The sequence below is a fragment of the Triturus cristatus genome, chromosome 1_1 (genome assembly GCF_964204655.1).
Source record: "Triturus cristatus chromosome 1_1, aTriCri1.1, whole genome shotgun sequence".
Lineage (NCBI taxonomy): Eukaryota > Metazoa > Chordata > Amphibia > Caudata > Salamandridae > Triturus > Triturus cristatus.
The window spans coordinates 1223115142-1223142672 of NC_140579.1; the positions used below are offsets into that span (position 1 = coordinate 1223115142).

Here is a 27531-nt window from a genome sequence, read left to right on the forward strand (position 1 = left end):
TTTACCTGCCAAGTTACATAGACTAAGACACCCTACGATGTCCAATGCTAGCTTGTCCCATAGTTTAACTTCCACTGGAGAAAATGGGCACTTCCTAATAAATGTAGTTTTGTCATTACACGCTATGTGAATGCTGCATAGGACGCCATTTGAAAATAGACCACATCGGGGGACCATACCCGACCAGTAACTTAACTCATTGGCGGATAAGAGTCATTGTTTTGACATCAATAAAACTTATTGGAAGGAGCCCTGAAGAATTCCCAAGAGGAACAAAATGCACTGGCTATGACTACAATCAAAATTATTTAATGAGAAGATAAAAAATAAAGAATTCAATAGAAACTGTATTCAGGATTTCCTTGCTATTTAATTTAAACTTGGACAATTGATGCATTCTACATGTTGAGTAATTTTTTATTGGTGACTAGATTTGGAGTGCTCAGTAACATCTCAATAATTTCATGAGCAAGGTGACTGCCTAGTAGAGGGTCGATGGTATCCGGTCTCTCACACTCGTGCACTCAATTAACAGACAACACTCATGCCATGTGATCCCTAGTCAGAAAAGGTACCTAGCTTGAATGGAATCCTGTGTGAATGTGGTTTTCAACAAGCTAACTTTTGTACCAGGCAGGAAATTATAATGAACATCATTGCTAAAGTATTAGGTGCTGTGCTGGTATTAAATTATGGCGAGGAGCAGACAATTGCATTTGCATCTAGAACCTTGAAGGGCGCAGAATTTAACTATTCGAACATTGAGAGGGAGGCTCTGGCAGTGCACTGGATGCTCAATACATCCAGAAACCTTCTTTGGGGAGAAGAGTTCACAGTGCAATCTTTCAACAGCCAATCTGTGAGATCTTTAAGAAAAGATGTCTTGATTCTCTGGTCTATGAGGATGAGCTGGTGGATGAGCTGGTGGGTTATCAGCCAGCAAGAGTACACCTATGAAGCTGGTTGTTTATCCTGCTTGGTTTTTGAAGGAGGAACAGTGAAGGTTGTGGATAAGGAACTGTAGGAAGAGTAATGGGTATGTGTTATTACAGAGAAGGCGCTCCCTGAGGAGATTTGGAAGACTGAGGTATGTAGAAATGCTTGGCTTCAGGAACCCGTCAGTTCATTGAAGGATAGGGAGCCTACTAGGGAGAAAATGTTCCATTAGCATATTGCATTCTGGAAGGTCCAGGATGATCTTCTGTAGTGGGATGGGTTGGTTTTCAGAGGGTTTAGGCTGAACATTTTTTCATTTATCCCCCATGAACTCTGACACACTGATTGTATAAAAAAATCGATTACTGTAATGCTCTGTAACTCAATATGCAACAAAGACTGCTAAGAAATTTGCAGACTCTGTGGAATGGAGCTGCTCGGGTGCTACTAGGAATTCAAAAGTTTCAGAGAGCATTCCAGGCGTTACAAAAACTTCGCTAGCTGCCTATCAAAAATATCACATTTAAAGCCCTCTGTATCGCCCACAAGGCCCTACATGGCTCAGGTCCTGAATATTTTAAAAAGAACCTTCAATGGTGTACCCCAGGCACAGCGTTGCGATCTGTCTCAGCCAAAACAGCCATCATTCCCCGGATCAAATTCGCAAAATGGGCATGGAGGTGCTTCATAGGTGGCACAATTAAACTTTGGAACAGCCTTCATCTTTATCTAAAATCACAGACCACCCTGCTCGGTTTCAGGAAAGACCTAAAAACCAGGCTCTTTGCTATCCAACCTTAGCTTAGTCTAGACAGCATCTCTTTTTCCCCACTCATACCACTGCTAGTTTCACAACTCCACAGAGCCAAGACGCCTTATAGCATTTGCGTGCTTTACAAAAAATTAACATTAACGTTAAAATGGCTTTGCATGTGTTGCAGGAGACTGCCATAAATTCCTTAGGAGGAGTTGTGCTAGATTTGAAAGAACTATTGTCTGGAAATGTGTCTTTCCTGTATATTATTGTTTTGGTTGATCTTTTCCACTGCTGGCAGGAGGTACAGTAGATACATGATATTACTAACCACACTGGGAAGATCTTCTTGCAGGAGTTTTTTGTAGAGAAGGTTATCCCAAGTTTTTGGTTACCAATAAGGGTGTGCAATTCAGCTCTATGAATATGGAAGAAGGTTTTTAAAAGTGTAGGGTTAAACATAAGAAAGTGGCATTATCTCACTCTGAATGGTAGAAAGGTTGAATCAAATGTTGAAGGAAGGTATTCAGTTACTTAGGACATTAGGAATGGATAGGAAGGAAGAGATGCTAGCAAGAGTCTCCTCATTGGATGACTACTAAAACTCCTTTTGAACTATTCAGAGGCAGGGATCTGAGCAGGACGTTAGTTCCAGGGTGGATAGACTGGACGAAAGGATGTACTGAGCAATGTAGAGTAGTCAAGCTCTACAGGAATACTGTGAAAATCTCTGCTGCAAGGATATGGAATTTGAGTAGGGTCCCTAGATGAGTGACTGATGGGGTTTCACATGATCCACCCTCAGGGTCAGTTCTCAAATATAGTGATGATCGGTATCCAGGAAGGTGTTTTGTGGGGGGAGGGTATGGGGAACAAGGGTTCTCGGAAACCAGGTTATCTCAAAGATTATGTTTAGCAATTCTTATGTGTTTTGTGTGTTACTTCTAAGGCGTTTGTTAGGTTTTTTTGTTTATTATTTGATATCTCACACAATGCAAATGATTCTCAAAGTGTCTCCTTCTCTGGATTGTTTGTTTGAAGGAGAAGATATGAGGTAGATTTGATGTGAATGTATACATGCTTTCCCCGTGTTACGTTTGCTCTGCAGTACTCATGTTATGTATTCTACAATATAACTTATGGTTTTTGTAGTGAGGACTCTACCTGGCCCAGTTGGCCTGGCGGAAGACTGTGGCTGAGGTTAGTACATTAAAGCTCCTGTTAAACCCACCTTGGTCTGCTGTTATAAGGGGCACCTGTCACACTGCTCTTCTTCTTGTCCCGGTGCCACCACAAGCAGCAAATTAGCCTCATTCTTCTAAATAAAATTGCAAAGGAACTCAATGACTAATAACCTTTCTTCAATCAGGTAGAAATCCTCTAATATCTCTCTTCCAGTGTCTCTATCTCAACTCTGATGGTGATCTTCTCTCTGTGCTCTCTGACATTAAAACATCCCCATACTTTTCTTACACTATCCCACATTCCATTACAAAGACCTTGTTCAAGTCTTTCTCATTCATTGGCTGCCCTCACCAGCTCATCTCTTCAAAATGGTGTTGCACCAAGCTGCCTTAAGTATTCTTCAAGTGTTTAAAAGTATAGCTGTTGTTACCGTTCTTTTAAAGACTATTAAAAATGTTATTAAAATGTGTTTGCTCCCAACTGATTAACCATATCAAGGAAAATAATACACTTGAACTGTTCCTATATGGCTTCATCCCAGGTCACAGTATGGAATCAGCAACCATATGCTCTTTACATTTGATGAAGGCCATACCTGTGTTCTCGTATACCGGATTTCACCACAGCATTCAGTATCATAGACCATCAAATTATACTCTAAAATATAGAAATGGTCCATCACCCTGATCTTTCTGAGAGCTCCTAGTTGGTCGAAATGAGTAACCTCTTTTATGATCCCAGCCACATCTCTTTCAGTGCACCTCAGAGCACTTTGGTCGCTCCCATGCATTTCAGTCTCCAAGTCCTACCCTGGGTGAACTTCTTGAAGATCTTGCATATCATTCCATCAATGCGCAAATTATAATGATGTTTATTTAAATTATAATCCCCTGAATCCATCTCCAAGAATTCATTCCAATGAGAAATGGATAGACCGAAAGCATTTAAAATGAAATGCCCTGAAGACTGAGGAGGAAATTCAATAAAACTTTATGCTAAGTTTACATAATAAAATTAACCAAATAACTGATGCAAAGAGTTGTATTGAGATTTTTTTCTAACACAATTCCCGCTTTGTGTTGGAAAGTAGTCCTAAAGTAATGTAAAGTAGTGAAAGCAAAGTAGTGCTGTGCACTACCGTGTGCTAATTTGCATCAAGGGAGAGTTCAATGGGTGGTACATGGGCGTTCCCATTATTTTTGCCACAAATTACTATCTACTAACATTGGTAGACAGGAATGTGCACCTAAAATTTATGCCTCTTGCATGCAGGCCTAATGTTTGAGAACATTTTTCTTTTCTAAAACCATTTGAGACTTTTGTGTTCTGCACGGTTGTACGACAGAACAATGCAGAGAAATACACCGCAAGCCTTAACCACATATTTTTTATTCAAACAAATCCCCAGCACACATCAAAAACAATGTCTCATGGACTCACAATTAATGCACAACAGTAAGCAGAAATTTTTGGAACACATGTAAGTTTTCTTGTTTTTATTCCTGTGTGTCTCCAAGCAGAAATAGCTCTTCGAACAGTGCCAGCCGACACGTGTTTCGTAGCTCAGGGGCAATACCCGCGACTTTTTCAAGGCTGCAAGGTACAAACATAACCAATGTATCTTCTTACATCAACAGGAGATCATAGCCTTACAGTGATAAATGTCAAATTGTCACTAAGTACAAAAACTTGCATGTACAAGATGATAAGGTCAGTAAGTAATTATACGCAATTTTACGGAAAATGTCCCAAGAGGGGACCCAAAACAGCCCCGAGTAAAGATGGAGAATAGCTCAAATGAAATTGCTGACCAAAGGTGTGTCCACACGTGATACGTGGTGAGCGTAATTATTAAAGTTTTCCTAAAGCTAAAATACTGTACTCCTAATTTAAAGGATGAAAGTAAGAACCACACAGAACCAAGCAACCAGAAGACTGTGATTGATGTGATGATATTCCTACAGACTCTATAAGGAAATGGTGTTGTGTGAAAGTGTCGTGAAAAAACTGTGCACGTATAAACCCTATATACCCCAGAGTTTATTGAGCAAGTGAAAGGGTACCATCAATACCTCTGTCCTTTTCGATGAAAACTTCTGAAATATAATAAATATATCGAGCCATAAGTATAAAGGCAGAGCGACCGCACTCTCTATTCAGTTAATGCCAGAGGAAGCCCGATATATACATAATTCGTGGTTATACTTCCGTCCAACAAGGGATTCTGTATCCAACGACGTTCTGACTGTATTAGGTCCTGTAACCCCGGATTTGCATATGTTTCATAAGACACCGGATCTGGGGGAATGGATAGCAAAACAATATCACTATTGTGATACCAAAAGTCAACTGTGACTGTTCGAGACCTCGTCATCACTGAAACACATGACACTCCTAAGTAAACATTTGTTTGCATGTAATCACTAGTACAGTCGATAATTAAAACTGTGCCATATTGTAAACAACATTCATATTGAAAATCAGTTCATACATCACGACCACATTGCCAGTTTATCTATAAATGCGCACTTGTTGCTCTGGTTGGAACGTGAGTAGCATCAGAAAAGTGCTATAGCTCTGAGTCCAAAGCATACACGTCTTAGTTATTAAACGATCATACAAGCACTCGCATCAGTGCCCTTGCATTCTAACCGTCTGATAAATTAACCCGATGCTGCTCTTACCTTGTGTGAGATAGCTACGCGTTGCAGAGACAAAACGATCTCAGTGTGAAGCTGAGTACGGTACACGAAAGGCTATTGGCATCCGGCGCTTATCTAGGCAGCCTTCCCTTTGGAATGACATCATAGCCGAGGGACAAACTCGGCAACATGGACGAAGGACTAAGATGCCAATTTACTCATCTGGTGGCCATCTTAGAGTGAAGATTTCTATATTAAGGCATATCCCTGTGTTACATATCTATTTTGTCGTAGTTCCAAATAACCAGGAAATCTAGAAGTAAAAAAGTAACGCGATCAACCAGAAGTGTCTGGTCATCAGTGCAAATGAGCGGGTGCATGCTTGCTCAGTGTGTTGAGCTAATAAATATGATCCGTGAGTACATATTCTACTGTGAGTGTGCGGGCATTGTTTACATATGCTCCATCCCTCCCATGGTGTTGTAATTGATCGGTAACAAAAAGCACATATTATATCATAAAAACCAAAAAGTTATGAACAGTACATTTCAGCGCATTTTAAATGCATTCAAACAAAAAAATGACACTCATATTTTTATTGTAAAATTACACATGTAGAGTGGCTACTCCATGTATGCTATTTCCCCAAGAAATAGTGTAATCCCTGATCAATGTTAAGCCCTATGTCCATGCTACGTAGTCTCAATATCCACAGTGCCTCTCTCTTACGTAGGGCTAGTTCTCTGTTGCCACCCCATAGATGTCGTAGTGTCTGTTCAATGCCAAAATACTCGAAGGATTTAAGAGTCAGTTGGGCAGGACACTGCAATGTGCGCTGAGATATGATATCTGAGGTCCCCTTGTTTCACAGCCCGTATGTGTTCATTTATCCTTTCTCGTAGTGTCCTTATCATGCTGCTCACGTATTTTCTCTTGCATTTGCATTCTATGATATATACAACATACTTGGTAAGGCAGTTGATGTTAGTCTTTATATCATAGGTTCTGTTACCTGGTCCATCAAAATGGGTCTTTCAGCTGCATGACCATTTACAGGCTGCACAGTGTCCTCACCCATAAAAGCCTCTAGTGCATTGTGTCAGCCAATTGTCCCTTTGCTCCTCCCTTGGGTAACTCGGACTCAGTATGTTCCTAAGGGACTTCCCTTGTCTATATGTGATGTTGGGTCTGTCCGTTATATGTTTGCTCAGAGATTTGTCTGCCCTCAGTAAGTGCCAGTGTCTGTTGACACTGCGCAGCAATATACTGGACCAGTCGTTGTAACCTGTTACCATTCTTAGTTTGCTGTCTGAGTTGGTGAGATTAGTACATTTTTTCAGGGTGTCAAGTCTTTTGATTCTGCTTATACGTTGGTCTGCCTTTCTCAGAGTGTTGCTATCATAACCCCTATGTCGGAACCTAGTCATTACTCCTTTCTTGCACTCCTCAAACTCAGGGTCAAAACTACAATTTTGCCTCACTCTGACCAGTTCACCAAATGGGATAGATTTAATCTGGTGTAAAGGATGGGCACTGGAGGCATGCAAAAATGAATTGCATGCAGTTTGTTTTCGGTATAGTCTGCTATGGATTAGGTTGTCTCTGATATAAAATTGGACATCCAAAAAGGAGATCTTGTTCCTACTGTATTGAGATGTGAAAGCAATGTAGTAATTATTGCTGTTTAAATGTTCGATGAAATTAATCAGTTTGACAGGAGAACCTGTCCAGATCATAAGGCAGTCATCTATGTACCTACCCCAATGCAGTATGGAATCATTCCACTCGGATCTCATGGGGCCCCAGATCCTCATCTTCTCCATCTCCTCGAACCAACCTATGAACAGTTTGGCGTACGAAGGAGAGAATCTGGAACCCATGGCAACCCCTTGCTTTTGTCTGTACCATCTGTCCTTAAATAAAAACACATAGTTATCCAAAATGAGCTCTATCATCTCGATAAGCATCACCGTGTGGTCCCATGCAATCGCTGATCTCGTATTTAGTAACTTTCTAATGGCCATGAGGCCATCATCCCTCCTGATGCTGGTATAAAGCACAGTCACGTCAAGGGTCACCATTGTCATGTTTTCATCCCAATTGAGATGAGACATGATTCCTAGGATGTGTTTCGTGTCTCGACTGTAGGATGGAAATTTCACCACCATTGGTTTCTAGAAGGTATCTACGTATTTTGAGATCCTCTTTGTGGGTCTGTCATTTCCTGAGATAATAGGTCGCCCCAGTGGGAAAGGTCGATCTACCCTAAGGTATGTTATCTCATTTTCATCTAATAGCCCCTGTCCGTGCCATCGTTTGAGATGTTTATTAATGTGGTTGGTCAGTGTCCAGATAGGATTGTTGGGAAGGAGCTCATAGCAGTCTGTGTCCTGGTGTTGTGATAAAATGTCATTTTCGTAATCTATGCTACGCATAATCACAATGTTACCTCCTTTATCTGCTTCACGTATGGTTATTTCTTTGTCACTTGTGAGGTCTTTGAGGGCGTTGCGTTCCCCAAGTGTCAGGTTGTCCCTTTTGGTCTTAACAGGTTTCTGTCTGTCATAGTGTTTGTCTAAGTCCGTGATGAGTAGTTTGTGGAAAATGTCGATGTTGTTACCAGAAAAAAGTGTTGGAGTCTATTTTGATTTATTTCTCTTTAAGATTACTTGTGATGCTATAGTCACTTGTCACATTTAAATCTCTCATAATCATATCTGAAGTGATCGCCTCATCCTCACAGTCAGTGAGAGACAACAAGAGCCTTGTGTCTAGAACATCCTGAATAGAGTGTTCACAAGAGGCAAACATACCACGTCTCTGTTGCAAATTTTTATTGCCATCATCACATGACTCGAAATGTTTTTTAATCTTCATCCTCCTTATAAACTTATACAAGTCTATTTTTAAGTCACAAACATCGCCAAAGGCATTAGGGCAGAAACTCATGCCTTTAGTTAGCACAGAAATTGTATCAGCAGCCAAACATTTATCAGTTAAGTTCACAACATTGACCGAATTTATTTCTTCACACATGGGAAATGCAACGCCCTCAAAGACCTCACAAGTGACAAAGAAATAACCATCCGTGAAGCAGATAAAGGAGGTAACATTGTGATTATGCGTAGCATAGATTACGAAAATTACATTTAATCACAACATCAGGACACAGACTGCTATGAGCTCCTTCCCAACAATCCTATCTGGACACTGACTGACCACATTAATAAACATCTCAAACAAAGGCACGGATAGGGGCTATTAGATGACAATGAGATAACATACCTTAGGGTAGATCGACCTAGATACCCATGTTTATACACACTTCCCAAGAGTCACAAAGACCTCCCTTTCCCACCGGAGTGACCTATTATCTCAGGAAATGACAGACCCACAGAGAGGATTTCAGAATACGTAGATACCTTCTTGAAATTACCATCCTACATTCGAGACACGAAACACATCCTAGGGATCATGTCTGATCTCAATTGGAATGAAAACATGACAGTGGAGACCCTTGACGTGACTGTGCTTTATACCAGCATCAGGAGGGATGATGGCCTCATGACCATTAGAAAGATACTAAATACGAGATCAGCGAGTGCACGGGACCACACGGAGATTCTTATCGAGATGATAGAGCTCATTTTGGATAACAATGGGTATTTAAGGACAGATGGTACATACAAAAGCAAGGGGTTACCATGGGTTCCAGATACTCTCCTTCATACGCGAACCTGTTCATGGGTTGGTTCGAGAAGATGAGGATCTGGGGCCCCATGGGATCCGAGTGGAATGAGTCCATACTGTATTAGGGCAGCTACATAGATGACTGCCTTATGATCTGGACAGGTTCTCCTGTCAAACTGGTTAATTTCATTGAACATTTAAACAGCAATAATTACAACATTGCTTTCACATCTCAATACAGTAGGAACGAGATCTCCTTTTTGGATGTCCAATTTTATATCAGGGACAACCTAATCCATAGCAGACTATACCGAAAACAAACTGCATGCAATTCACTGCTGCATGCCTTCAGTGCCCATCCTTCACACCAGATTAAATCTATCCCATTTGGTGAACTGGTCAGAGTTAGGCGAAATTGTAGTTTTGACCCTGAGTTTGAGGAGTGCAAGAAAAGAGTAATGACTAGGTTCCGACATAGGGGTTATGATAGCAACACTCTGAAAAAGGCAGCCAAACGTATAAGCAGAATCAAAAGACTTGACACCCTGAAAGAACGTACTAATCCCACCAACTCAGACAACAAACTAAGAATGGTAACAGGTTACAACGACTGGTCCAGTATATTGCTGCGGAGTCTCAACAGACACTGGCACTTACTGAGGGCAGACAAATCTCTGAGCGAACATATAACAGACAGACCCAACATCACATATAGACGTGGAAAGTCCCTTAGGAACATACTGAGTCCGAATTACCCAAGGGAGGAGCAAAGGGACAATTGGCTGACACAACGCACTAGAGGCTTTTATGTGTGTGGACACTGTGCAACATGTAAATGGGCATGCAGTAGAAAGACCCATTTTGATTAGCCAGGTAACAGAACCTATGATATAAAGACTAACATCAACTGCCTTACCGAGTATGTTGTATATATCATAGAATGCAAATGCAAGAGAAAATATGTGGGCAGCACGATAAGAACACTACGAGAAAAGATAAATGAACACATACAGGCTGTGAAACAAGGGGACCTCAGATATCCTTTCGCAGCGCACATTGCAGAGTGTCCTGCCCAACTGACCCATAAATCCTTCGAGTATTTTGGCATTGAACAGATACTACGACATCCAAGGGGTGGCAACAGAGAACCAGCCCTACGTTAGAGAGAGGCACTGTGGATATTGAGACTAAGTAGCACGGACATAGGGCTTAACATGAGCAGGAATTACACTATTTCTTGGGAAAATAGCATACATGGAGTAGCCACTCTCCATGTGTAATTTTACAATAAAAATATGATTGTCATTTTTTTGTTTGAATGCATTTAAAATGCGCTGAAATGTACTGTTCATAACTTTTTGGTTTTTATGATATAATATGTGCTTTTTGTTTTTAATCTTATATATTCCCTTAAATCTTACCTTTCGGTTACCGATCAATTACAACACCGTGGGAGGGATGGAGCATATGTAAACAATGACCGCACACTCACAGTAGAATATGCACTCACAGATCATATTTATTAGCTCGACACACTGAGCAAGCATGCACCCGCTCATTTGCACTGATGACCAGACACTTCTGGTTGATCGCGTTACTTTTTTACTTCTAGATTTCCTGGTTATTTGGAACTACGACAAAATAGATATGTAATACAGGGAGATGTCTTAAAATAGAAATCTTCACTCTAAGATGGCCACCAGATGAGAAAATAGGTATCTTAGTCCTTTGTCCATGTTGCCAAATTTGTCCCTCGGCTATGACGTCCTTCCGAAGGGAAGGCTGTCTAGATAAGCGCCGGATGCCAATACCCTTTTGTGTATCGTACTCGGCTTCACACAGAGATCGTTTTGAGTCTGCAACGCGTAGATATCTCACACAAGGTAAGAGAAGCATCGGGTTCATTTGTCAGACGGTTAGAATGCAAGGGCGTGTATGCTTTGGACTCAGAGCTATAGCACTTTTCTGATGCTACTCACGTTCCAACCAGAGCAACAAGTGCGCATTTATAGATACAACAGGCAATGTGGTCGTGATGTATGAACTGATTTTCGATATGAATGTAGATTACGATATGGCACAGTTTTAATTATCAACTGTACTAGTGATTACACGCAAACAAATGTTTGCTTAGGAGTTTCATGTGTTTCAGTGATGACGACGAGGTCTCGAACAGATAGTCACAGCTGACTTTTGGTCACGGTCCTAACGCCCAATAGTGATATTATTTTGGTATCCATTCCCCCAGATCCGGTGTCTTATGAAACATATGCAAATCCGGGGTTACAGGACCTAATCCAGTCAGAACGTCGTTTGATACAGAATCCCTTGTGGGACGGAAGTATAACCACAAATTATGTAGGTATCGGGCTTCCCCTAGCATTAACTGAATAAAGAGTGCGGTCGCTCTGCCTTTATACTTATGGCTCGATATATTATTATATTTCAGAAGTTTTCATAGAAAGGGACAGAGGTATTTATGGTACCCTTTCACTTGCTCAATAAACTCTGGGGTATATAAGGTTTATACGTGCACGTTTTTTTCACGACACTTTAACACAACACCATTTCCTTATAGAGCCTGTAGGAATATCGTCACATCAATCACAGTCCTCTGGTTGCTTGGTTCTGTGTGGTTCTTACTTTCATCCTTTAAATTCGGAGTACAGTATTTTAGCTTTAAGAAAACTTTAATAATTACGCTCACCACGTATCACGTGTGGACACACCCTTGGTCAGCAATTTAATTTGAGCTATTCTCTATCTTTACTCGGGGCTGTTTCGGGTCCCCTCTTGGGACATTTTTCGTAAAATTGTGTTTAATTACTTACTGACTTTTCATCTTGTGCATGCTAGTTTTTGTACTTGGTGACAATTTGACATTTATCATTGTAAGGCTATGTTCTCCTGTTGATGTAAGGAGATACATTGGTTATGTTTGTACCTTGCAGCCTTGAAAAATTCGCAGGATATTGCCCCTGAGCGACGAAACACGTGTCGGCTGCTACTGTTCCAAGAGCTATTTCTGCTTGGACACACACAGGAATAAAAACATGAAAACTTACATGTGTTCCAAAAATTTCTGCTTACTGTTGTGCATTAATTGTGAATCCATGAGACATTGTTTTTGACGTGTGCTGGGAATTTGTTTAAGTTTACATGTTTTGTCGGCCTTGGCCACAAAGATTTTGAGGAGGTAGGTGGTTCTCCCCACCCTGCTAGCACCGTCACCCAGATATTACTGCAACATATAAATTAGTGATATTCTCCTTAGTGGCGCCAAGACACCTATAACAAGTATACCACTGTATCACTCCATTCACATATTTTTTTATCGCACATTTTTTATAACGTGTTTGTTTTTATAACGGATGCCATTACCACACATTGCTTATTTATAAACAATTTATTTGTGGGGGGGTGACACCCCACCCTCCAACTTACTATAAATGCATGGTAAAGGCATCCGTTGTAAAAACATAAACATGATTGCCTAAAAATGTGTGGTTAGGTTACAACGTGGTAAAAAAACTAATTGTAAAGCCTGTTTCCTGTTCTGCACTGGATAGTGCACATAAAAAGTGGTAACAGTGTTTTACTATGTCACAGAATTATATATAAATATATATGTGTGTGTGTAAATATACAAATATACCCTTTCAGGCATTTTTTTTTTTTGCATAGATAGATAGATAGAAGTTCTGTATATCTGGACAGTTGGTTTCAAAGGACTAGCAGGAGTCCCACGAGTGCTCTACTTCAAATAATGGAGCATCTTGATTGTCAGAAAGGACTCTTTTCCTGTCGCCCACCTTGCTTCTATGGGAGGGAGAAGTTACTGCAAGTCCTACAGGAGCTCGCATTCTGATTGGCTGCCCACAATATATAGATAAACGTTGCAGCAGCCATTACCGGACTCAGTGACTTGGTCCCTGTGTCCTAGAAATGAAAAGAAAATACATACAAGGGGGCTGGTACGGGGTACCCTAACCCCTGGAACTTGTGGGTGAGGGCCCTGAGGAACTCTTCTATGGGTTCAAATAAATAAAAGTTTAATTTTGGGGTGCCATGACCCTGTGGGAGTCAGCACAGGCCCCTGTTCTTCCTCAAGAGTCACACATTCAGTGCTGCACCCTTGCTCCCATGGGAAATCTTCAGGATTAGTACAAAATTGAAAAAAAAAAGAGCTGTGGTGTCTGTTCAGGTTGGTGGGGGGGGGGGGGGGTGGCTGTACCTGGTGGGTGGTAGGGTGCAAGGCCTGGCTCAGGTGGGGGGGTGGGTGCAGAGTCTGGCTGATCTTTCTCAAGACAGAATGATATTATTCTGTCTTGAGAAAGACCTGTGAGAGGTCAGAATGCATGTACTAGGGCCATGCCTAAAAAATATTCATGCAAGTTTACCAGCCTAGGTGTGCGTACTTCTTCATTTTTGGCAAAAGGACTTTTGTTTGTTAAATAGCAGATTCCTATCCGCTGCCTGGCACCTGGTTTCAAAGCTATGTGCTTTCCTTAAAGTACAGGAACTGGACAAGAGGTAGTTATAGTTAGGACCAAAGTTTCCTTAGGAAAAAGGTTTTTGTTTTGTCGATAACTTTGGTGCCGCTTGACGAATATCCACAAATTTTTGTCAAAACGTCTCCTTTTTAGTTCTGCTGCTGTGTTAAAAGTTTTCAGGTGATCCGTCGAGCGGGGGCAGAGAAAAAAGGGGTGTCCCAAAGTGTGTTTTTCCCATGTTAAGTGTATGGGGATTTTTAATTTTTTTAACACGACTACAGCCCAAACTACTGAACGGAATTACACCAAATTTGGCAGAAAGCTAGATGTTGGTAGAGAAAGCATGCTTTTTGTGATTTAGTGTACATCCATTCATTAGTTTTTCAGACACCTAAATAAAAAGAATATAGATGTCTGGGGACACGAGTCCTTGCAGTGGACTCACTGATCCTACTAAAATGTGTTTGGCCGCCAACACTTCAACCAGGAAGTGTTGGCAACCATCTTGGGATTCGGCTTGAAGCCGAGTCCCAAAAAAAGGTAAAAAATAAAGAAAAGAGGGATACCCTGACCTCCTACAAACGGCGATGGGGTCCCACAAGGACCCGCTGTGGTTTAAAAGCTTTTATTTTTTTTAATCGTCAACTCCTGTGCAGTGATATAATTATTTGCAGGGGAGTCTCGTGGCTCTCCTACTACCATGGGGACCGCCACCTCCAGGGGCACATACATTCATTATTATTTTTTTTTTAAAACAATGTGGTGGAGGTCCTATGCCTCCCTCACAGCCCTTGGGATCATCACCTCCCCGGGGCACAAATACAGTAATGAGGGGTGTCTGTTGCGGACCCCCATTGAAGGCACCAACCCCAACCTGGGGCTTACTTTACTAAGGAGGGGGGCTGTGTGGTCCCCCTCCAGGAGCCCTAAATGGCCCTGGGGACCTCCACCTCACAAGGCCGGCTCCAGCAATGTCCTGAGGTGCCCACCCCTGGGACATTGCATTTTGCTTAAGCCATAGTAAACCTGCTCTGCTTTCAGCAAGCAAGAGCAAAAATGCATGCACAGCAGTGTCTGTTTCCCTACCCGCTGTCAAGCGAGCAGGGAAATAGACATTGCTTTGGGATCCCAGGAGCGGCATATTAGCAGCTCCCTGGATCCCAAAGCAATGCCGGCTACTGCAAGAGGCAGGGAGTCGGCAGGGACCGCGGGGGCCTTCAGGCTCACCCACCCAGTCCCCAACGGAGTGGCCAGACCGCAGGGGATAAGGTCCATGGGGCCGAAGATGACCCAGGAAGGGGACAAATGGGCACCCCTCACTATTAAACAATATATATAATAAAGGCCTGGCCCTGGGGGATGGGTCCCCAAGGACTAAATCAGCCAGGGGAGGGGGGGGGGGGTGCACGGGCCCTCCTCCTCATAAAAAAACAAAATATGAATGCCTGGCCTGTGGGATGGGGTCACTGGGAGGGGGGCACCCTGCCCCCTTCCATTTCAATTCTAAAATAAAAGGCTGGGCCCTGTGGGATGGGCTATGTGGGGCCGAAATTAAATCGGGAGGGGGGTTAGGTGGCCCTCCGTTTTTTTCTTGAATTGTTTTTTTAAAGGAGCAGGCCCCGGGGGATGGGGGTTCCTGTGCCAAAAATGATCCAGGGGAGTGTGGCCACACCTTCCTAAAAAGAGCAATAGAAAAAAAATTTTGGCAACTCGCCGACGTCCCCGTCCCCTTTCTCCACTACTCTGCAAACACGCCTTCTGGCGCACTACTGGTTGGAGGATGATGTCCCTTTGGCTGCTGAGTGTCCTTAGGGGCCTACAAGACCACCTGTTACCTCCAGTAAGCCCCACACAGTGGGATTGCTGAGAGGTGGTCGGAGGCAATGCCCCCTTTCTCCACCACTCGGTAAATGTGCCTCTGTGCACACTGCTGGTGGATGGATGAGGTCCCATTGCCTCCTGAGGGACTCGGGTCTATAGTGGACTTCTTCCCCCAAGCAGCAGTATGCCAGGAGGCGTGTTTGCAGAGAGGTGGAGAAAGGGAACATGGCCTCTGACGACCACTCAGAACTCCAGCTGTGTGGCTTTTACTGGAGGTAACAGGAGGGCTACTTGGCCTGCAAGGACCCTCAAGAGCCAAGGGGACTTTCATCCCCCAACTAGTAGTGCACCAGGAGGCATGTTTGCAGAGTGGTAGAGAAAGAGGGTGGGGCCTCCTACCAGGTCTCAGCAATCTTGCTGTGTGGGACTTACTGGAGGTACCAAGAGGGTTAGTTGGCCCCCAAGGACGCCCTGGGGGCCAACTCCTCCTTCTGTTATCTCCAATGAGTCCCACACAGTGGGATTGCTATGAGGTCTTTGGAGGCCACACTCCCTTTCGCCACCACTCTGCAAACAGGGTTTGTGGTGCACTACTGGTTGGGGGATAAAGTCCAATTTACTCTTGCGGAACCTTGAGGGCCAATAAGCCCTTCTGCCGTACTACACAGCGGGATTTCTGAGAGCTGGGTGGAGGCCCATCTCCCTTTCTCCACCACTCTACAAATGTGACTACTAGTTAAAACACCTTACAAATTCACTGAAAAAAACAAAGGTTACAGGGACGTTATAGTGAGGAATTAGCATTTAAAAAACCTTTGAAATGTATTGAAAAAACAAAGGTTACAGAGATGTTATAGTTAGGATATGGAATAAAAACATCTTAGAAATTCACTGAAAAAAACAAAGGATACAGTTAGGCTTAGGATTCACTTGTAAAAACCAGACTAATTCAGCAGTTATAGTTAGCTGAGCTAACTATAATTCGCGCCCCCACAATGCACTGCTTTTTACCTCACATATTACATCACTCATGACATGGTCAGTGCCATCACTGATGACATCATCAACAATCTCTAATGCATCCACTCGCATCCCAAAATAACCTTTCATACACCCACTCCAACTTCCAAACTACCATTCTCAAACCTATTGACATACCAATACCAGCACTTACACTCCCACTCACTGATTCATAGTTCATCACACACATCTACTCATTCACCCATACAGCCACTCATACAGCAACTCACATACCTATACAGTTATACACACACACCTACTCGCTTATTCATACAGATACTAACACATACTCACTCACCTATACAGTCACTGACACAAGTGCACAGTCACCCATACAACCACTGATATATCCACTTGTACATCCATACAGCCACTCACATACTGTCAGTCACTCATAGAGCTACTCACACACCTACTCACTCACCTATAGAGTCAATTACACAGCCACTTACTCACCTATACAGTTATACACACACACACTCACTTATTCATACAGATACTAACACATACTCACTCACCTATACACTTAGTGGCACAAGCTCACTCTCACCCATACAGCCACTATCACAATACCACACCCACACATACAGTCACTCATATACTCCAACACTCACCTATAATGCCTTTCACATATCCAGGAACTCATCCATATACCACTGAAACATCCATTCACCCACAGACAGAGCCATGCACACACTCAGTCACCTGTACAGCCCCTCACTAACCCATACAGCCATGGACTCACTCACTCACTCATCCATGCAGGCAGTCACACACACGCTCACCCACCCACACAGACATTCATACACACATACAGGTACTCAGACAACCAATCGCCCATACAGCCACTCACATACCGTCTCACCAACCCACACGGCCACTTAGACACCAACTGACAGACTGATACAGACATTCTCAAAACCTAGTCACTCACCCATACATTCACTGAGACACCTAATCACTCACTCATACAGTCAGTCACACACCCACATAAACATCCATACAGGCACTCATACACCCACTGATTCATCAATACACCTTGGTATATAACACTCATAAACCTTTTAAAAACACTCACAGTCACAGGATGATGTCATCAGTGATGTCATTTGAGATGTAATTTGAGATGGCATCAGTGATGTCCCAAACCATGTCATGAATGATGTAATATGTGAGGTCATAAGCACTGCAATGTGGAGGCGCGAGTTATAGTTAGCTCAGCTACCTATAACTGCTTAATTTCTCTAGTTTTGTGTAAGTGAAACCTGAGCCTAACTATAACTTATCTATAACCCTCTGTCTGTGTGTGTGTGTGTGTGTGTGTGTGTATATATATATATATATATATATGTATATATATTACTGTTTATTTCAGGCACAGCCCATATAACACATACAATCGGTACAACATAAGTGCTCTTAAGTGCATTGTGAAATTGTGCAATATAAAAAAAGAAATCATAATTTTACAAATAACATACTATAAAAACAGATTAAAATCAATATATAAACAATAAAAAGGGAAGAATAGGACATCATCTGGGCAGATAGATTAAGAGTCTAGGAAGGCAACAAATTGCACAATTTGTTCACTACTATCCGCACTAGTCAGGAAGAATTCATAAATGTGTGCAAAATAGCAATCATTGAGGGCTAGACCGGGCTGAAGGAAAAAAAGAAGGTACTGTGTGTATATGTGTATATATATATATATATTCACTGAAAAAACCATAGGTTTCACACATGTTATAGTTAGCGGAAATTTTACTGATAAAAAACCAATGAAATTCCCCCGTTATAGTTAGTGCAGGCAACTATAACTCACGCGACCGCAATCCTCTGCTGATGCTAATACTGTATTTAGACACTTATTTGCCCATGTCTTCTTCCATACATTTTTAGCTATACATATATTACAAATATTTTTTTTTCATAAAGACACATATGTCATCAGCAGAAGATTGCGGTCGCGTGAGTTATAGTTGCCTGCACTAACTATAACGGGGGAATTTCATTGGTTTTTTATCAGTAAAATTTCCGCTAACTATAACATGTGTGAAACCTATGGTTTTTTCAGTGAATTTGCAAGGTTTTTTAAATGCTAATTCCTAACTATAACGTGTGTGAAACCTATGTTTTTTTCAGTGAATTTGTACGTTTTTTTTAAATGCTAAGTTACTTTACGCCATTCGTGGCGTGCGTGCCCACTTAACGCAGTTCGTTCCGTGCGCGCACGGTGCGCTTCGCGCACCGTGCGCGCCCACTTTACGCAGTTAGTGCCGTGCACGCACAGTGGGCACGCGGTGCGCTACGCGCACCGCGTGCCCACGTTACGCTAGATGGGCCATGTACGCACGATGCGCTTCGCGCACCGTGCGCACATGGAGGACATATGATGCACTTCGTTTTGAAAGGTAATATTTTAATTTTTCGCACCACATATAAGCCATGCACAAATGGTGCCCTTCGGGCACCATTTGCACACGGGGTGGAGAGTGTGGATATTTTTTTTTTTTTTTTGATTATTTTTTTTTATATTTCAGTTTATGTCACGTCTAATAAGCCATGCACAATTGGTGCCCTTCAGTCACCAATAGCACACGGGGTGGGGAGAATGTGGATAATTTTTTTTTTTTATTAATTTTTTTACCGTACGCATACGGTAAACGTAATCGGCGAAATTAGCGAAAAAACTAAATTCCGTTTTTGGCCTTGGGGGACCTTTGGGGACTCCCTCAACATGGCTATGTGTGTGGGAGCTGTCTAAACAGCCCCTTTACATGTTTTTGTGCTTTGTTTTTTAAACATGACTATCAGTGCGAGAGAGAAAATGGCGGCCGCCGCTTCCTGGTTTCGGTCGATTCGAATGTTCACTAAGATCTAAGAGCCAATCAGAATCGCGCACGCCACCGTACGCGTACGGTAAGCGCACCGTAAGCTGGCTCAGATATATATATATATTGATTTAAAGGCTATTTTCTAAGAATCTACTGAACAGATTTACACCAAACCTACAAAAGGCACTTCCTTGACCTGAGGACTACCTCTCTGCCAAATTTCTAGTAATTCTGTTCAGCCGTTCGGGCTGTAGCTGTGTCTAAAGGTCCTATGGAAAAATGCATGGGAAAAACGCGTTTTGGGACCCCCCTTTTATCTCAGCCCCCGCTTGACGAATCCCCCCGAGACTTTCAGGGTAGGAGCGGAGCGTAGCGCCCCACCTATTTTGAAAAATTCGCGAGGATTCGTCGACCGGCGCCAAAGTTATTCAAAATAGAATGTTGCGGATTTCCTATGGAAACGTGGTCCTAACTATAACTACCTATAACTACCTACTGGCGACCGCCAGTAGGTAATATATATTACCTACTGTCGGTCGCCAGTAGGTAGTTATAGTTAGGACCCTGTTTCCATAGGAAAAACGCAACATTCTATTTGGAATAACTTTGGCGCCGGTCGACGAATCCTCGCGAAATTTTCAAAACTAATGGGGCGCTACGCTCCGCTCCTACCCTGAAAGTCTCGGGGGGGATTCGTCAAGCGGGGGCTGAGAAAAAAGGGGGGTCCCAAAACGCGTTTTTCCCATGCATTTTTCCATAGGACCTTTAGACACAGCTACAGCCCGAACGGCTGAACAGAGTTACTTGAAATTTGGCAGAGAGGTAGTCCTCAGGTCAAGGAAGTGCCTTTTGTAGGTCTGGTGTAAATCTGTTCAGTAGTTCCTGAGAAAATAGCATTTAAATCAATATATATATATCTGTGGCAGCTTACGGTAAGCTTACCATACGCGTACGGTGCCGTGCGCGAATCTGATTGGCTGTTAGATCTTAGTAAACATTCGAATCGGTGGAAACCAGGAAGTGGCGGCCGCCATTTTCTCTCTCGCACTCTGAGAGGGGGTTAAAAAACAAAGGCAAAAAACATGTAAAGGGGCTGTTTAGACAGCTCCTAAGCACCTAGCCATGTTGAGGGAGTCCCCAAAGATCCCCCAAGGCCAAAAACGGAATTTTAATTTTTTCGATAATTTCGCCGATTACGCGTTCGGTAAAAATTATTTAAAAAAAATAAAATATCCATACTTTCCCCACCCCATGTGCAAATGGTGCCCGAAGGGCACCTTTCGTGCATGGCATATCTTTTTTCCCAAAAATTAAAATATTACCTTTCACAACGAAGCGCATCATATGTCCTCCATGTGCGCACGGTGCGCGAAGCGCATCGTGCGTACATGGCCCATCTAGCGTAACGCGGTGCGCGAAGCGCACCGCGTGCTCACTGTGCGCGCACGGTGCGCGAAGCGCAAAGTGCGCGCACGGAACGAACTGCGTTAAGTGGGCGCGCACGCCACGAATGGCGTAAAGTAACTTAGCATTTAAACCGTACAAATTCACTGAAAAAACCATAGGTTTCACACACGTTATAGTTGGGAATTAGCATTTAAAAAAACCTTGCAAATTCAGTGAAAAAACCATAGGTTTCACACATGTTATAGTTAGCTGGACATTTTACTGATAAAAAACCAATGAAATTCCCCCGTTATAGTTAGTGCAGGCAACTATAACTCACGCGACCGCAATCATCTGCTGATGACATGTGTGTCTTTATGAAAAAAAAATATTTGTAATATATGTATAGCTAAAATTTAATCGAAGAAGACATGGGCAAATAAGTGTCTAAATACAGTATTAGCATCAGCAGAGGATTGCGGTCGCGTGAGTTATAGTTGCCTGCACTAACTATAACGGGGGAATTTCATTGGTTTTTTATCAGTAAAATGTCCAGCTAACTATAACATGTGTGAAACCTATGGTTTTTTCACTGATATATATCAAGGCCGTTTTCTGGCCGAAACGCGTCATGACAGATAAAGGGAGATTCTAATACTTTGAAAATAAAAAAGTTCTTACCGACGAAGAGGAGTTCGTGCATTCTTTTTTCTTGGAGAAATTGACGAATGCTCTGTGTATGTGTGTGTGTGTGTATATATATATATATATATATATATATATATATATATATATATATATATTCGTTTCAAAAAGTCGTTGCGATATCCCCGCTCTCCTTCCTATCGACGCCGGTGCCAGCCACAGTCGCAACTCCGCTTGTTATGTCTTTACACGGATGAAAACTGAGTTCCCAGAAATAATCCAGCGCCACACCCAGGACAGAACAATACATTTTTTTATTGTTTTAAACGAACAGAACTACGCGTTTTGACAAAAGCTTCGCCGAAACGCGTAGTTCTGTTCATTTAAAACAATACATTTTATTGTTCTGTCCTGGGTGTGCCGCTGGATTATTTCTGGGAACTCTCAGTTTTCATCCGTGTAAAGACATATATATATATATATATATATATATATATATATATATATATATATAAAAAAAAAAAAATATGTACTGCATTTCATTGTCATGTGTTTAAATAGATAGAAAAATTGATGCAAAAATACGTGTGTGTGTGTGTTTATAAATATGCTCCCAATGTAATGACGACAATGTAATGACTCTCAATCCAACGAACTGCGAAGTAACGACTGGCATTCCATATCCTCTGTATAAACACAAATATTTTATATATGGCACAACTGTTTGTTCATCTGCTACCACAGTCAATATATGGTTGTGATTGCACAGTGCTCTGAAACCTGATTGTTTGGAATTTGTGCTTTATAAGATAAATAACTAAACATAGCGAGCTGAGTTATGTTAATTTAAATACTGCTCCTCCTTGCATGTTTGAACTGGCTATAGGGCCAGGGCGGATGACGAAAAGATAGGTCGAAGCACTGTGGGCCTGCTGTGATACGTTTCCACGACACCCCGCCTCACCCATACCTATGAGGCAGAGTAGGAGTCTTTTAAAGTCATAGGCTCAATGGAACCTGGGCTCCAATAAAGGTATAATCCAATTACTTCAAGTCGTGCAGAATGCGGCTGCTAGACTATTAAGTCAGGTGCCTAAATCCTCATCAGTTCCCAGCCTCCTCCGGAGCCTACATTGGCTGAAGGTAGAGAACCGTATAAAATGTAAGGCCCTCTGCTACATGTTAAAATCAAAACTGGAGTGTCCCCCAAACATTTATAAAAATTAGCTCAGCGTTACCAACCCCCACGTCTTCTTCGATTTACCCATCAGATGAGGTTCTCTGTCCCTAAATTCAAACCCTCCCACATGCGTGGACGGTCCTTTTTCTTATTTAGGACCAACCTTGTGGAACTCTCACTTCATGAGGAATCCGTCTACGGCTTATTCCATAAAAGTTTGAAGACTTGGCTCTTCAACTCTTAGTTCTTCTTGCTAGTTTTCTCAGCTCTCCTATCTGGCCGGCGCCGGGAAACCCTTTGGGGTAGCTACGCGCTTTACAAATGCAAATTTAATTCAATTCTATGGAAGCCCACATATCTTTCTGACAGAGTGTATCGGAATTAATACACGTGAGCTATAGACTTACTGTAGCCTTGCAGGGCATATAAGGAGGGTAGGCCTGAGCAAGAAAGCGGACTCAAGGACTACTGCGTTTACGTCCTTTAATTATAGGTGTAAGGGCAGGCAGAAAACACCATGATGAGTACGATGAAGGGATGATCGTGCGTAACGGCTCAGACGTTCCTCTTCTCCCCAGAGTCCCAGGCTCTTCGTCTAGGTCATCAGACTCAGCCCAAAAAGAAAGATGAGAACGGAATTTAGTTGAGTGTCCTCCGGTCTAATTACCGTTAAGGGGAAGGGGAGTGTGGTTATTGCAAAAATGCACCGGCCGTCACCATGTGTAAACCAAAAGATGTAGGAAAGACGGCAACCATTGTACCCCAGCCAATACGGAGAGTTAAGGTCACCGCAACACAACGTGACCACCCGCTTGCAGCTACCCGTTCCCTCCCGTGGTGTGTAGCAGTACCCGGAGTTTCCTCCGTACCTGTTTTAGCCACGCTTCTCCTGAAGCGTGGCTGGGCGATGAGTGTTGTCGTTGGCCTCCTGGCTCTCCCCCCACAGGGCTCCCACAACGCTCTTTGCCAGTCGATACCTCCTCTGGACGACAACCTCTCTCTCGTTCTGTTGCAGCCAAGATAAGGGGGCATGGTCGGTATAAAGGGTGAATCGACGGCCCTCTAGATAATACCATAGTTTGTCGATTCCCCATTTCACTGGCAAACACTCCTTTTCAACGGTGGGGTATGCGGTTTCCCTGAGGAACAATTTGTGACTCAAGTAGAGGATGGGCCTTTCCCTATTCTCAGAGTCTAGCTGGGACAAGACGGCTCCTAAGCCGACCCCTGAGGCATCAGTTTGTAGAAAGAAGGGCTTTTTGAAATCCGGGGTTATCAAGACTGGTGTCGTCGTTCAGGCTGTTTTGAGGGTCTGGAAGGCGGAACGGGCCAGGGGGAATGGTTGTCTTAGGTGGGACGAGGAAGCCGTTTTTCTCAGGAGATCACTTAGCGGGGCAGATACACTGGCAAAATGGGGAATAAAGCGACGGTAGTACCCCACCAACCCCAGGAACGCCCTCAGGTCTCTTCTTGTGGCAGGGAAAGTCTTTGAGTGGATGGCCCGTACTTTTTCTTGTTGGGGGAATATACGGCCCTCACCTAGAACGTACCCCAGGTATTTGACTTGGGTGAAGGCGAACCTTGATTTTTTTTTTTTTTTTTTTTGCATTAATATGCAAACCTGCGTCCTGTAGGGACCGTAGGATCATGTTAAGGTGTTGCATGTGGGTGTCCCAAGTGGGGCTGAAGATGACAATATCGTCTAAATACGCTGAAGCGTACCGCAGATGGGGTGCCAGGAGAGTGTCCATGAGACGCTGAAAGGTCGCTGGCGCCCCATGCAGACCAAAAGCGAGAACGGTAAAATGAAAGAGACTGTCAGGGGTTGAAAAAGCATTTATTTCCTGGTCTGGGGGGTGGAGGGGACTTGCCAGTATCACTTGGTGAGGTCGATGGTTGTTATATACCGAGCCTCACCAAGGCGTTCAATCAGCTCGTCCACTCTGGGTAACGGGTATCCGTCTTGTTTGGAGACCCTGTTAACTGCGCGAAAGTCAATGCAGAACCTTGTGGTACCATCGGGTTTCTGGACAAGAACCACCGGGGAGGACCAGTTGCTCTTAGAGGGGACGATGATGCCTGCTGCTAGCATCTGCTCTACTTCCTTTTTAAGGGTGAGGCGGTGTGCTTCCGGGACTTGGTATGGTCTCTGTTTTACTACGACGCCTTTTTCGGTGGGTATGAAGTGGGTTTCCAGGAGGTTCTACCTGGTTGATCAGAGAATACCGCTCTGTAGTCAAGAAGGACGGCTAGTGCCTCTTTCTTCCTTTTTTCTGCCAGATCTGATGAAGGTATCCCCTATGGTGTGGAGTACTGGGGCAAGCGTGGCCACCGCATGAGACGAACGGGGGGTGGTCCCAACCACTTCTTCATGTTAATGTGGTATGTTTGGGTCCGGGATGGGGAGAGTTGTAACACATAGGTGGTCCTCCCTATCTTTCGCTGAATAGGATAGGGGCCTTGCCATTCCTTCCTGAGCTTGTGCGTCGAAGAGGGCAATAGAATGAGGGCCTTGCCATTCCTTCCTGAGCTTGTGCGTCGAAGAGGGCAAGAGAATGAGTGCCCAATCACCCACATCCAGCTCCCTCCACTTCTTCCCCCTATCATAAAGTCTTCTGTTTTTGTTGTGCTTTCTCTAGGGCCTCGTGAGAGAGGGTCCTTAGCTTGTGCAGCCTAGTTTTGAGGTGGTGGGTATAGTCCAAAAGTTCTTGGGAGTCTAGTGCCCCTTCCCTTTCCCAACTGTCCCTTGTGATCTCAAGTAGGGTGCGGGGCTTCCTCCCAAAAAGAAGCTCGAACGGGGAGGACCCGAAACTGCTCTGCACCTGGCTTCGTAGAACAAACAAAGCCAGGGGAAGCAGCTGGTCCCATTGTTTTCCATCCCCCGTTAGGAGCTTCTTTAGGGTCAACTTTAGGGAGCCGTTATAACGCTCCACTAACCCGTCGGTTTGGGGATGATAAACCGAGGTACAAAGGTGTTTAACGTGCAGGAGTCTACACACTTGTTTAATTAGACGGGACACAAATGGGATCCCCTGGTCTGTGACCAGGTCCCGCGGAAACCCCATGCGAGAGAACAGTTCAACCAAGCGTTGGGCTATTACAGCTGAAGTGGCAGCCCTTAAGGAAAATGCCTCTGGATAACTGGTGGCGTAGTCCACCACAACCATGACATATTGATATCCCCGGGAAGACTTAGGAAGAGGGCCTACGATGTCCACTCCCACCCGATCGAATGGTTTCCCTATAATGGACATGGGAATCAACGGGACTTTAGGGGGTGTGTAGAGATTTCGCTTTAGGCAGATTTCACACTCTTGGCAATACTTCCTCACCTGAGCGTATATACCTGGCCAAAAGAAATTCTGGATGATGGATTCAGTGGTTTTCTCGGCCCCTGAGTGTCCTGCCAAGATATGTGCGTGCGCATAAAACATAACCTGGTCTCTGAAATCAGTGGGTACAATTAGCTGGGGACGGGTCTTCTCGCTCCCCAGCCTATACAAGAGTCCCTTTTTCTCTATAAAACCAGGGTAGATGCGGTGGGGGTTGGTTTTGTTGTCCTGGGCGTTCTGCCAGGCCTGGGCAAGGCCAGCATCGTTCAGTTGGGGGGTCCTGAAACGGGTATTGGTGGCCCAAGGCTCTGACGCTAAGAGGCCTGAAAAAGCTTTGGCCGCCCCGTTGTTTTTATGCAGGGACTCTAGCATAAGGGTGGAGAACCAGGGGTTATCAGCACCTATTATAAGAGGTTCAGGCAACTCAGGGAGGACCCCTAACTCACACCGGTTCCCTCCCCCTCTTTGGGTCTTAATGATGACTCTGGCTACCGGGTAGTCCGTGACATCCCCATGTACACACCTTATTCCTACGGTGCGCCCTGGTAGGATAGAGGAGGGAGAAATGAGGTTTTTCCTGACAACGGAATGGCGACAGCCTGAATCCAATAGTGCTTTTACTTGGCTACCATCCAATGTCAGACTTACATAAAACGTGGGTCCAGTCTCTTGGGCATACATGAGGGCTCGGGGCATGTAGCCTACTTCCATGGGTGGTTCTTCCCCTTTCTCTTTCCACTTTCGACTGTATCTGGCTATGTGTCCCCACTCGCCACAGTCATAACACTGCGATCCCTGGGCGACTGCGGTCTCGGGTTTGTTATAGCGTATTCGAGGAGGGGGCTCAAAGGGTGGCTTTACAACCTTTTTATCCGGGGGGGGAAGTGTGCCCTTAATCGGTCTCTCGAGTTCCTTAGGAAAGGTACGGGATTGGGCTCTGGCATAAGAGTTGGCCATTTCAATGGCGTGCTCCAAGGACAGCCCCGCATGTTGTCGAAGCCATCGCTGGGTTCCATAAGGCAAGGCTTCGAGAAACTGCTCAAGATATACCTTGTTCATGACGTCATCCATAGTTGACTCCAGGGGCTTCAGACACCTGTTGGTTGCGTCCTTAATCTTAAAGAATAGTGTTTTTGGGGTATCGCCCGGTAACCCTCTTTCCTGTCGGAATCTCAGGCGGTGGCTTTCATCGTCTACCCCCAGTCTATCTAGGATGAATTGCTTCACATGGCCATACGTGGCAGTCCCCTCTCTATTAGCCAGCTGATATGCTGCTTGGGCTTCTCCTGACAGAAGGGGGGCCAGGTAAAAGGGCCATCGCTCACCGGGCCACGCACTGGCCCTCGCCGCCCGTTCAAAGTTCAGAAAAAAGAACAGCGTGTCATCAACAGGGACGTATTTCTGAAGCGGGACGACGGCTCTCGGGGGAGCGGCAGTCCAGGTTTGCCCCAAGGCGGCTATCAACTGGGCCTAGCCCTCGGCCAGTGTAGCCAAGTTGTCTGAGTGGGTTTGTATAGCTGAGGTGAACATCGCTCGATCCTGTTCCGCTTGATTGGACGTCTTTTCCATAGCCCACTCGAGCTTTGATTGGCCTTCCCTCATTTGGTTAA

The 27531-nt window shown here is 43.9% G+C and overlaps 2 protein-coding genes across 4 annotated transcripts in view; one reads left to right on the plus strand and one right to left on the minus strand.

The window, feature by feature from the left end:
- LOC146871862 (G protein-coupled receptor 61-like) overlaps positions 1-5730 on the minus strand; it is a 178033-nt gene extending 172303 nt beyond the window's left edge. For 2 of the 3 annotated variants that reach the window (XR_014981186.1, XM_085652030.1), the window contains exon 1: positions 5560-5730. The gene's annotated coding sequence lies outside the window, so the exon portion shown is untranslated. Of the gene's footprint in view, positions 1-4246; positions 4469-4947; positions 5174-5559 lie in introns of those variants that run through there. The other variant, XR_014981184.1, reaches the window with a different exon arrangement.
- A 3935-nt stretch (positions 5731-9665) lies between these two features.
- The window catches only part of LOC146871863 (uncharacterized), a 30155-nt gene continuing 12289 nt past the window's right edge, over positions 9666-27531 (plus strand). Inside the window, exons 1-2 of the mRNA XM_085649163.1 lie at positions 9666-9800; positions 10998-11090. Of these exons, the coding sequence (XP_085505289.1) occupies positions 9666-9800; positions 10998-11090 (228 nt within the window). The remainder of the gene's footprint in view (positions 9801-10997; positions 11091-27531) is intronic.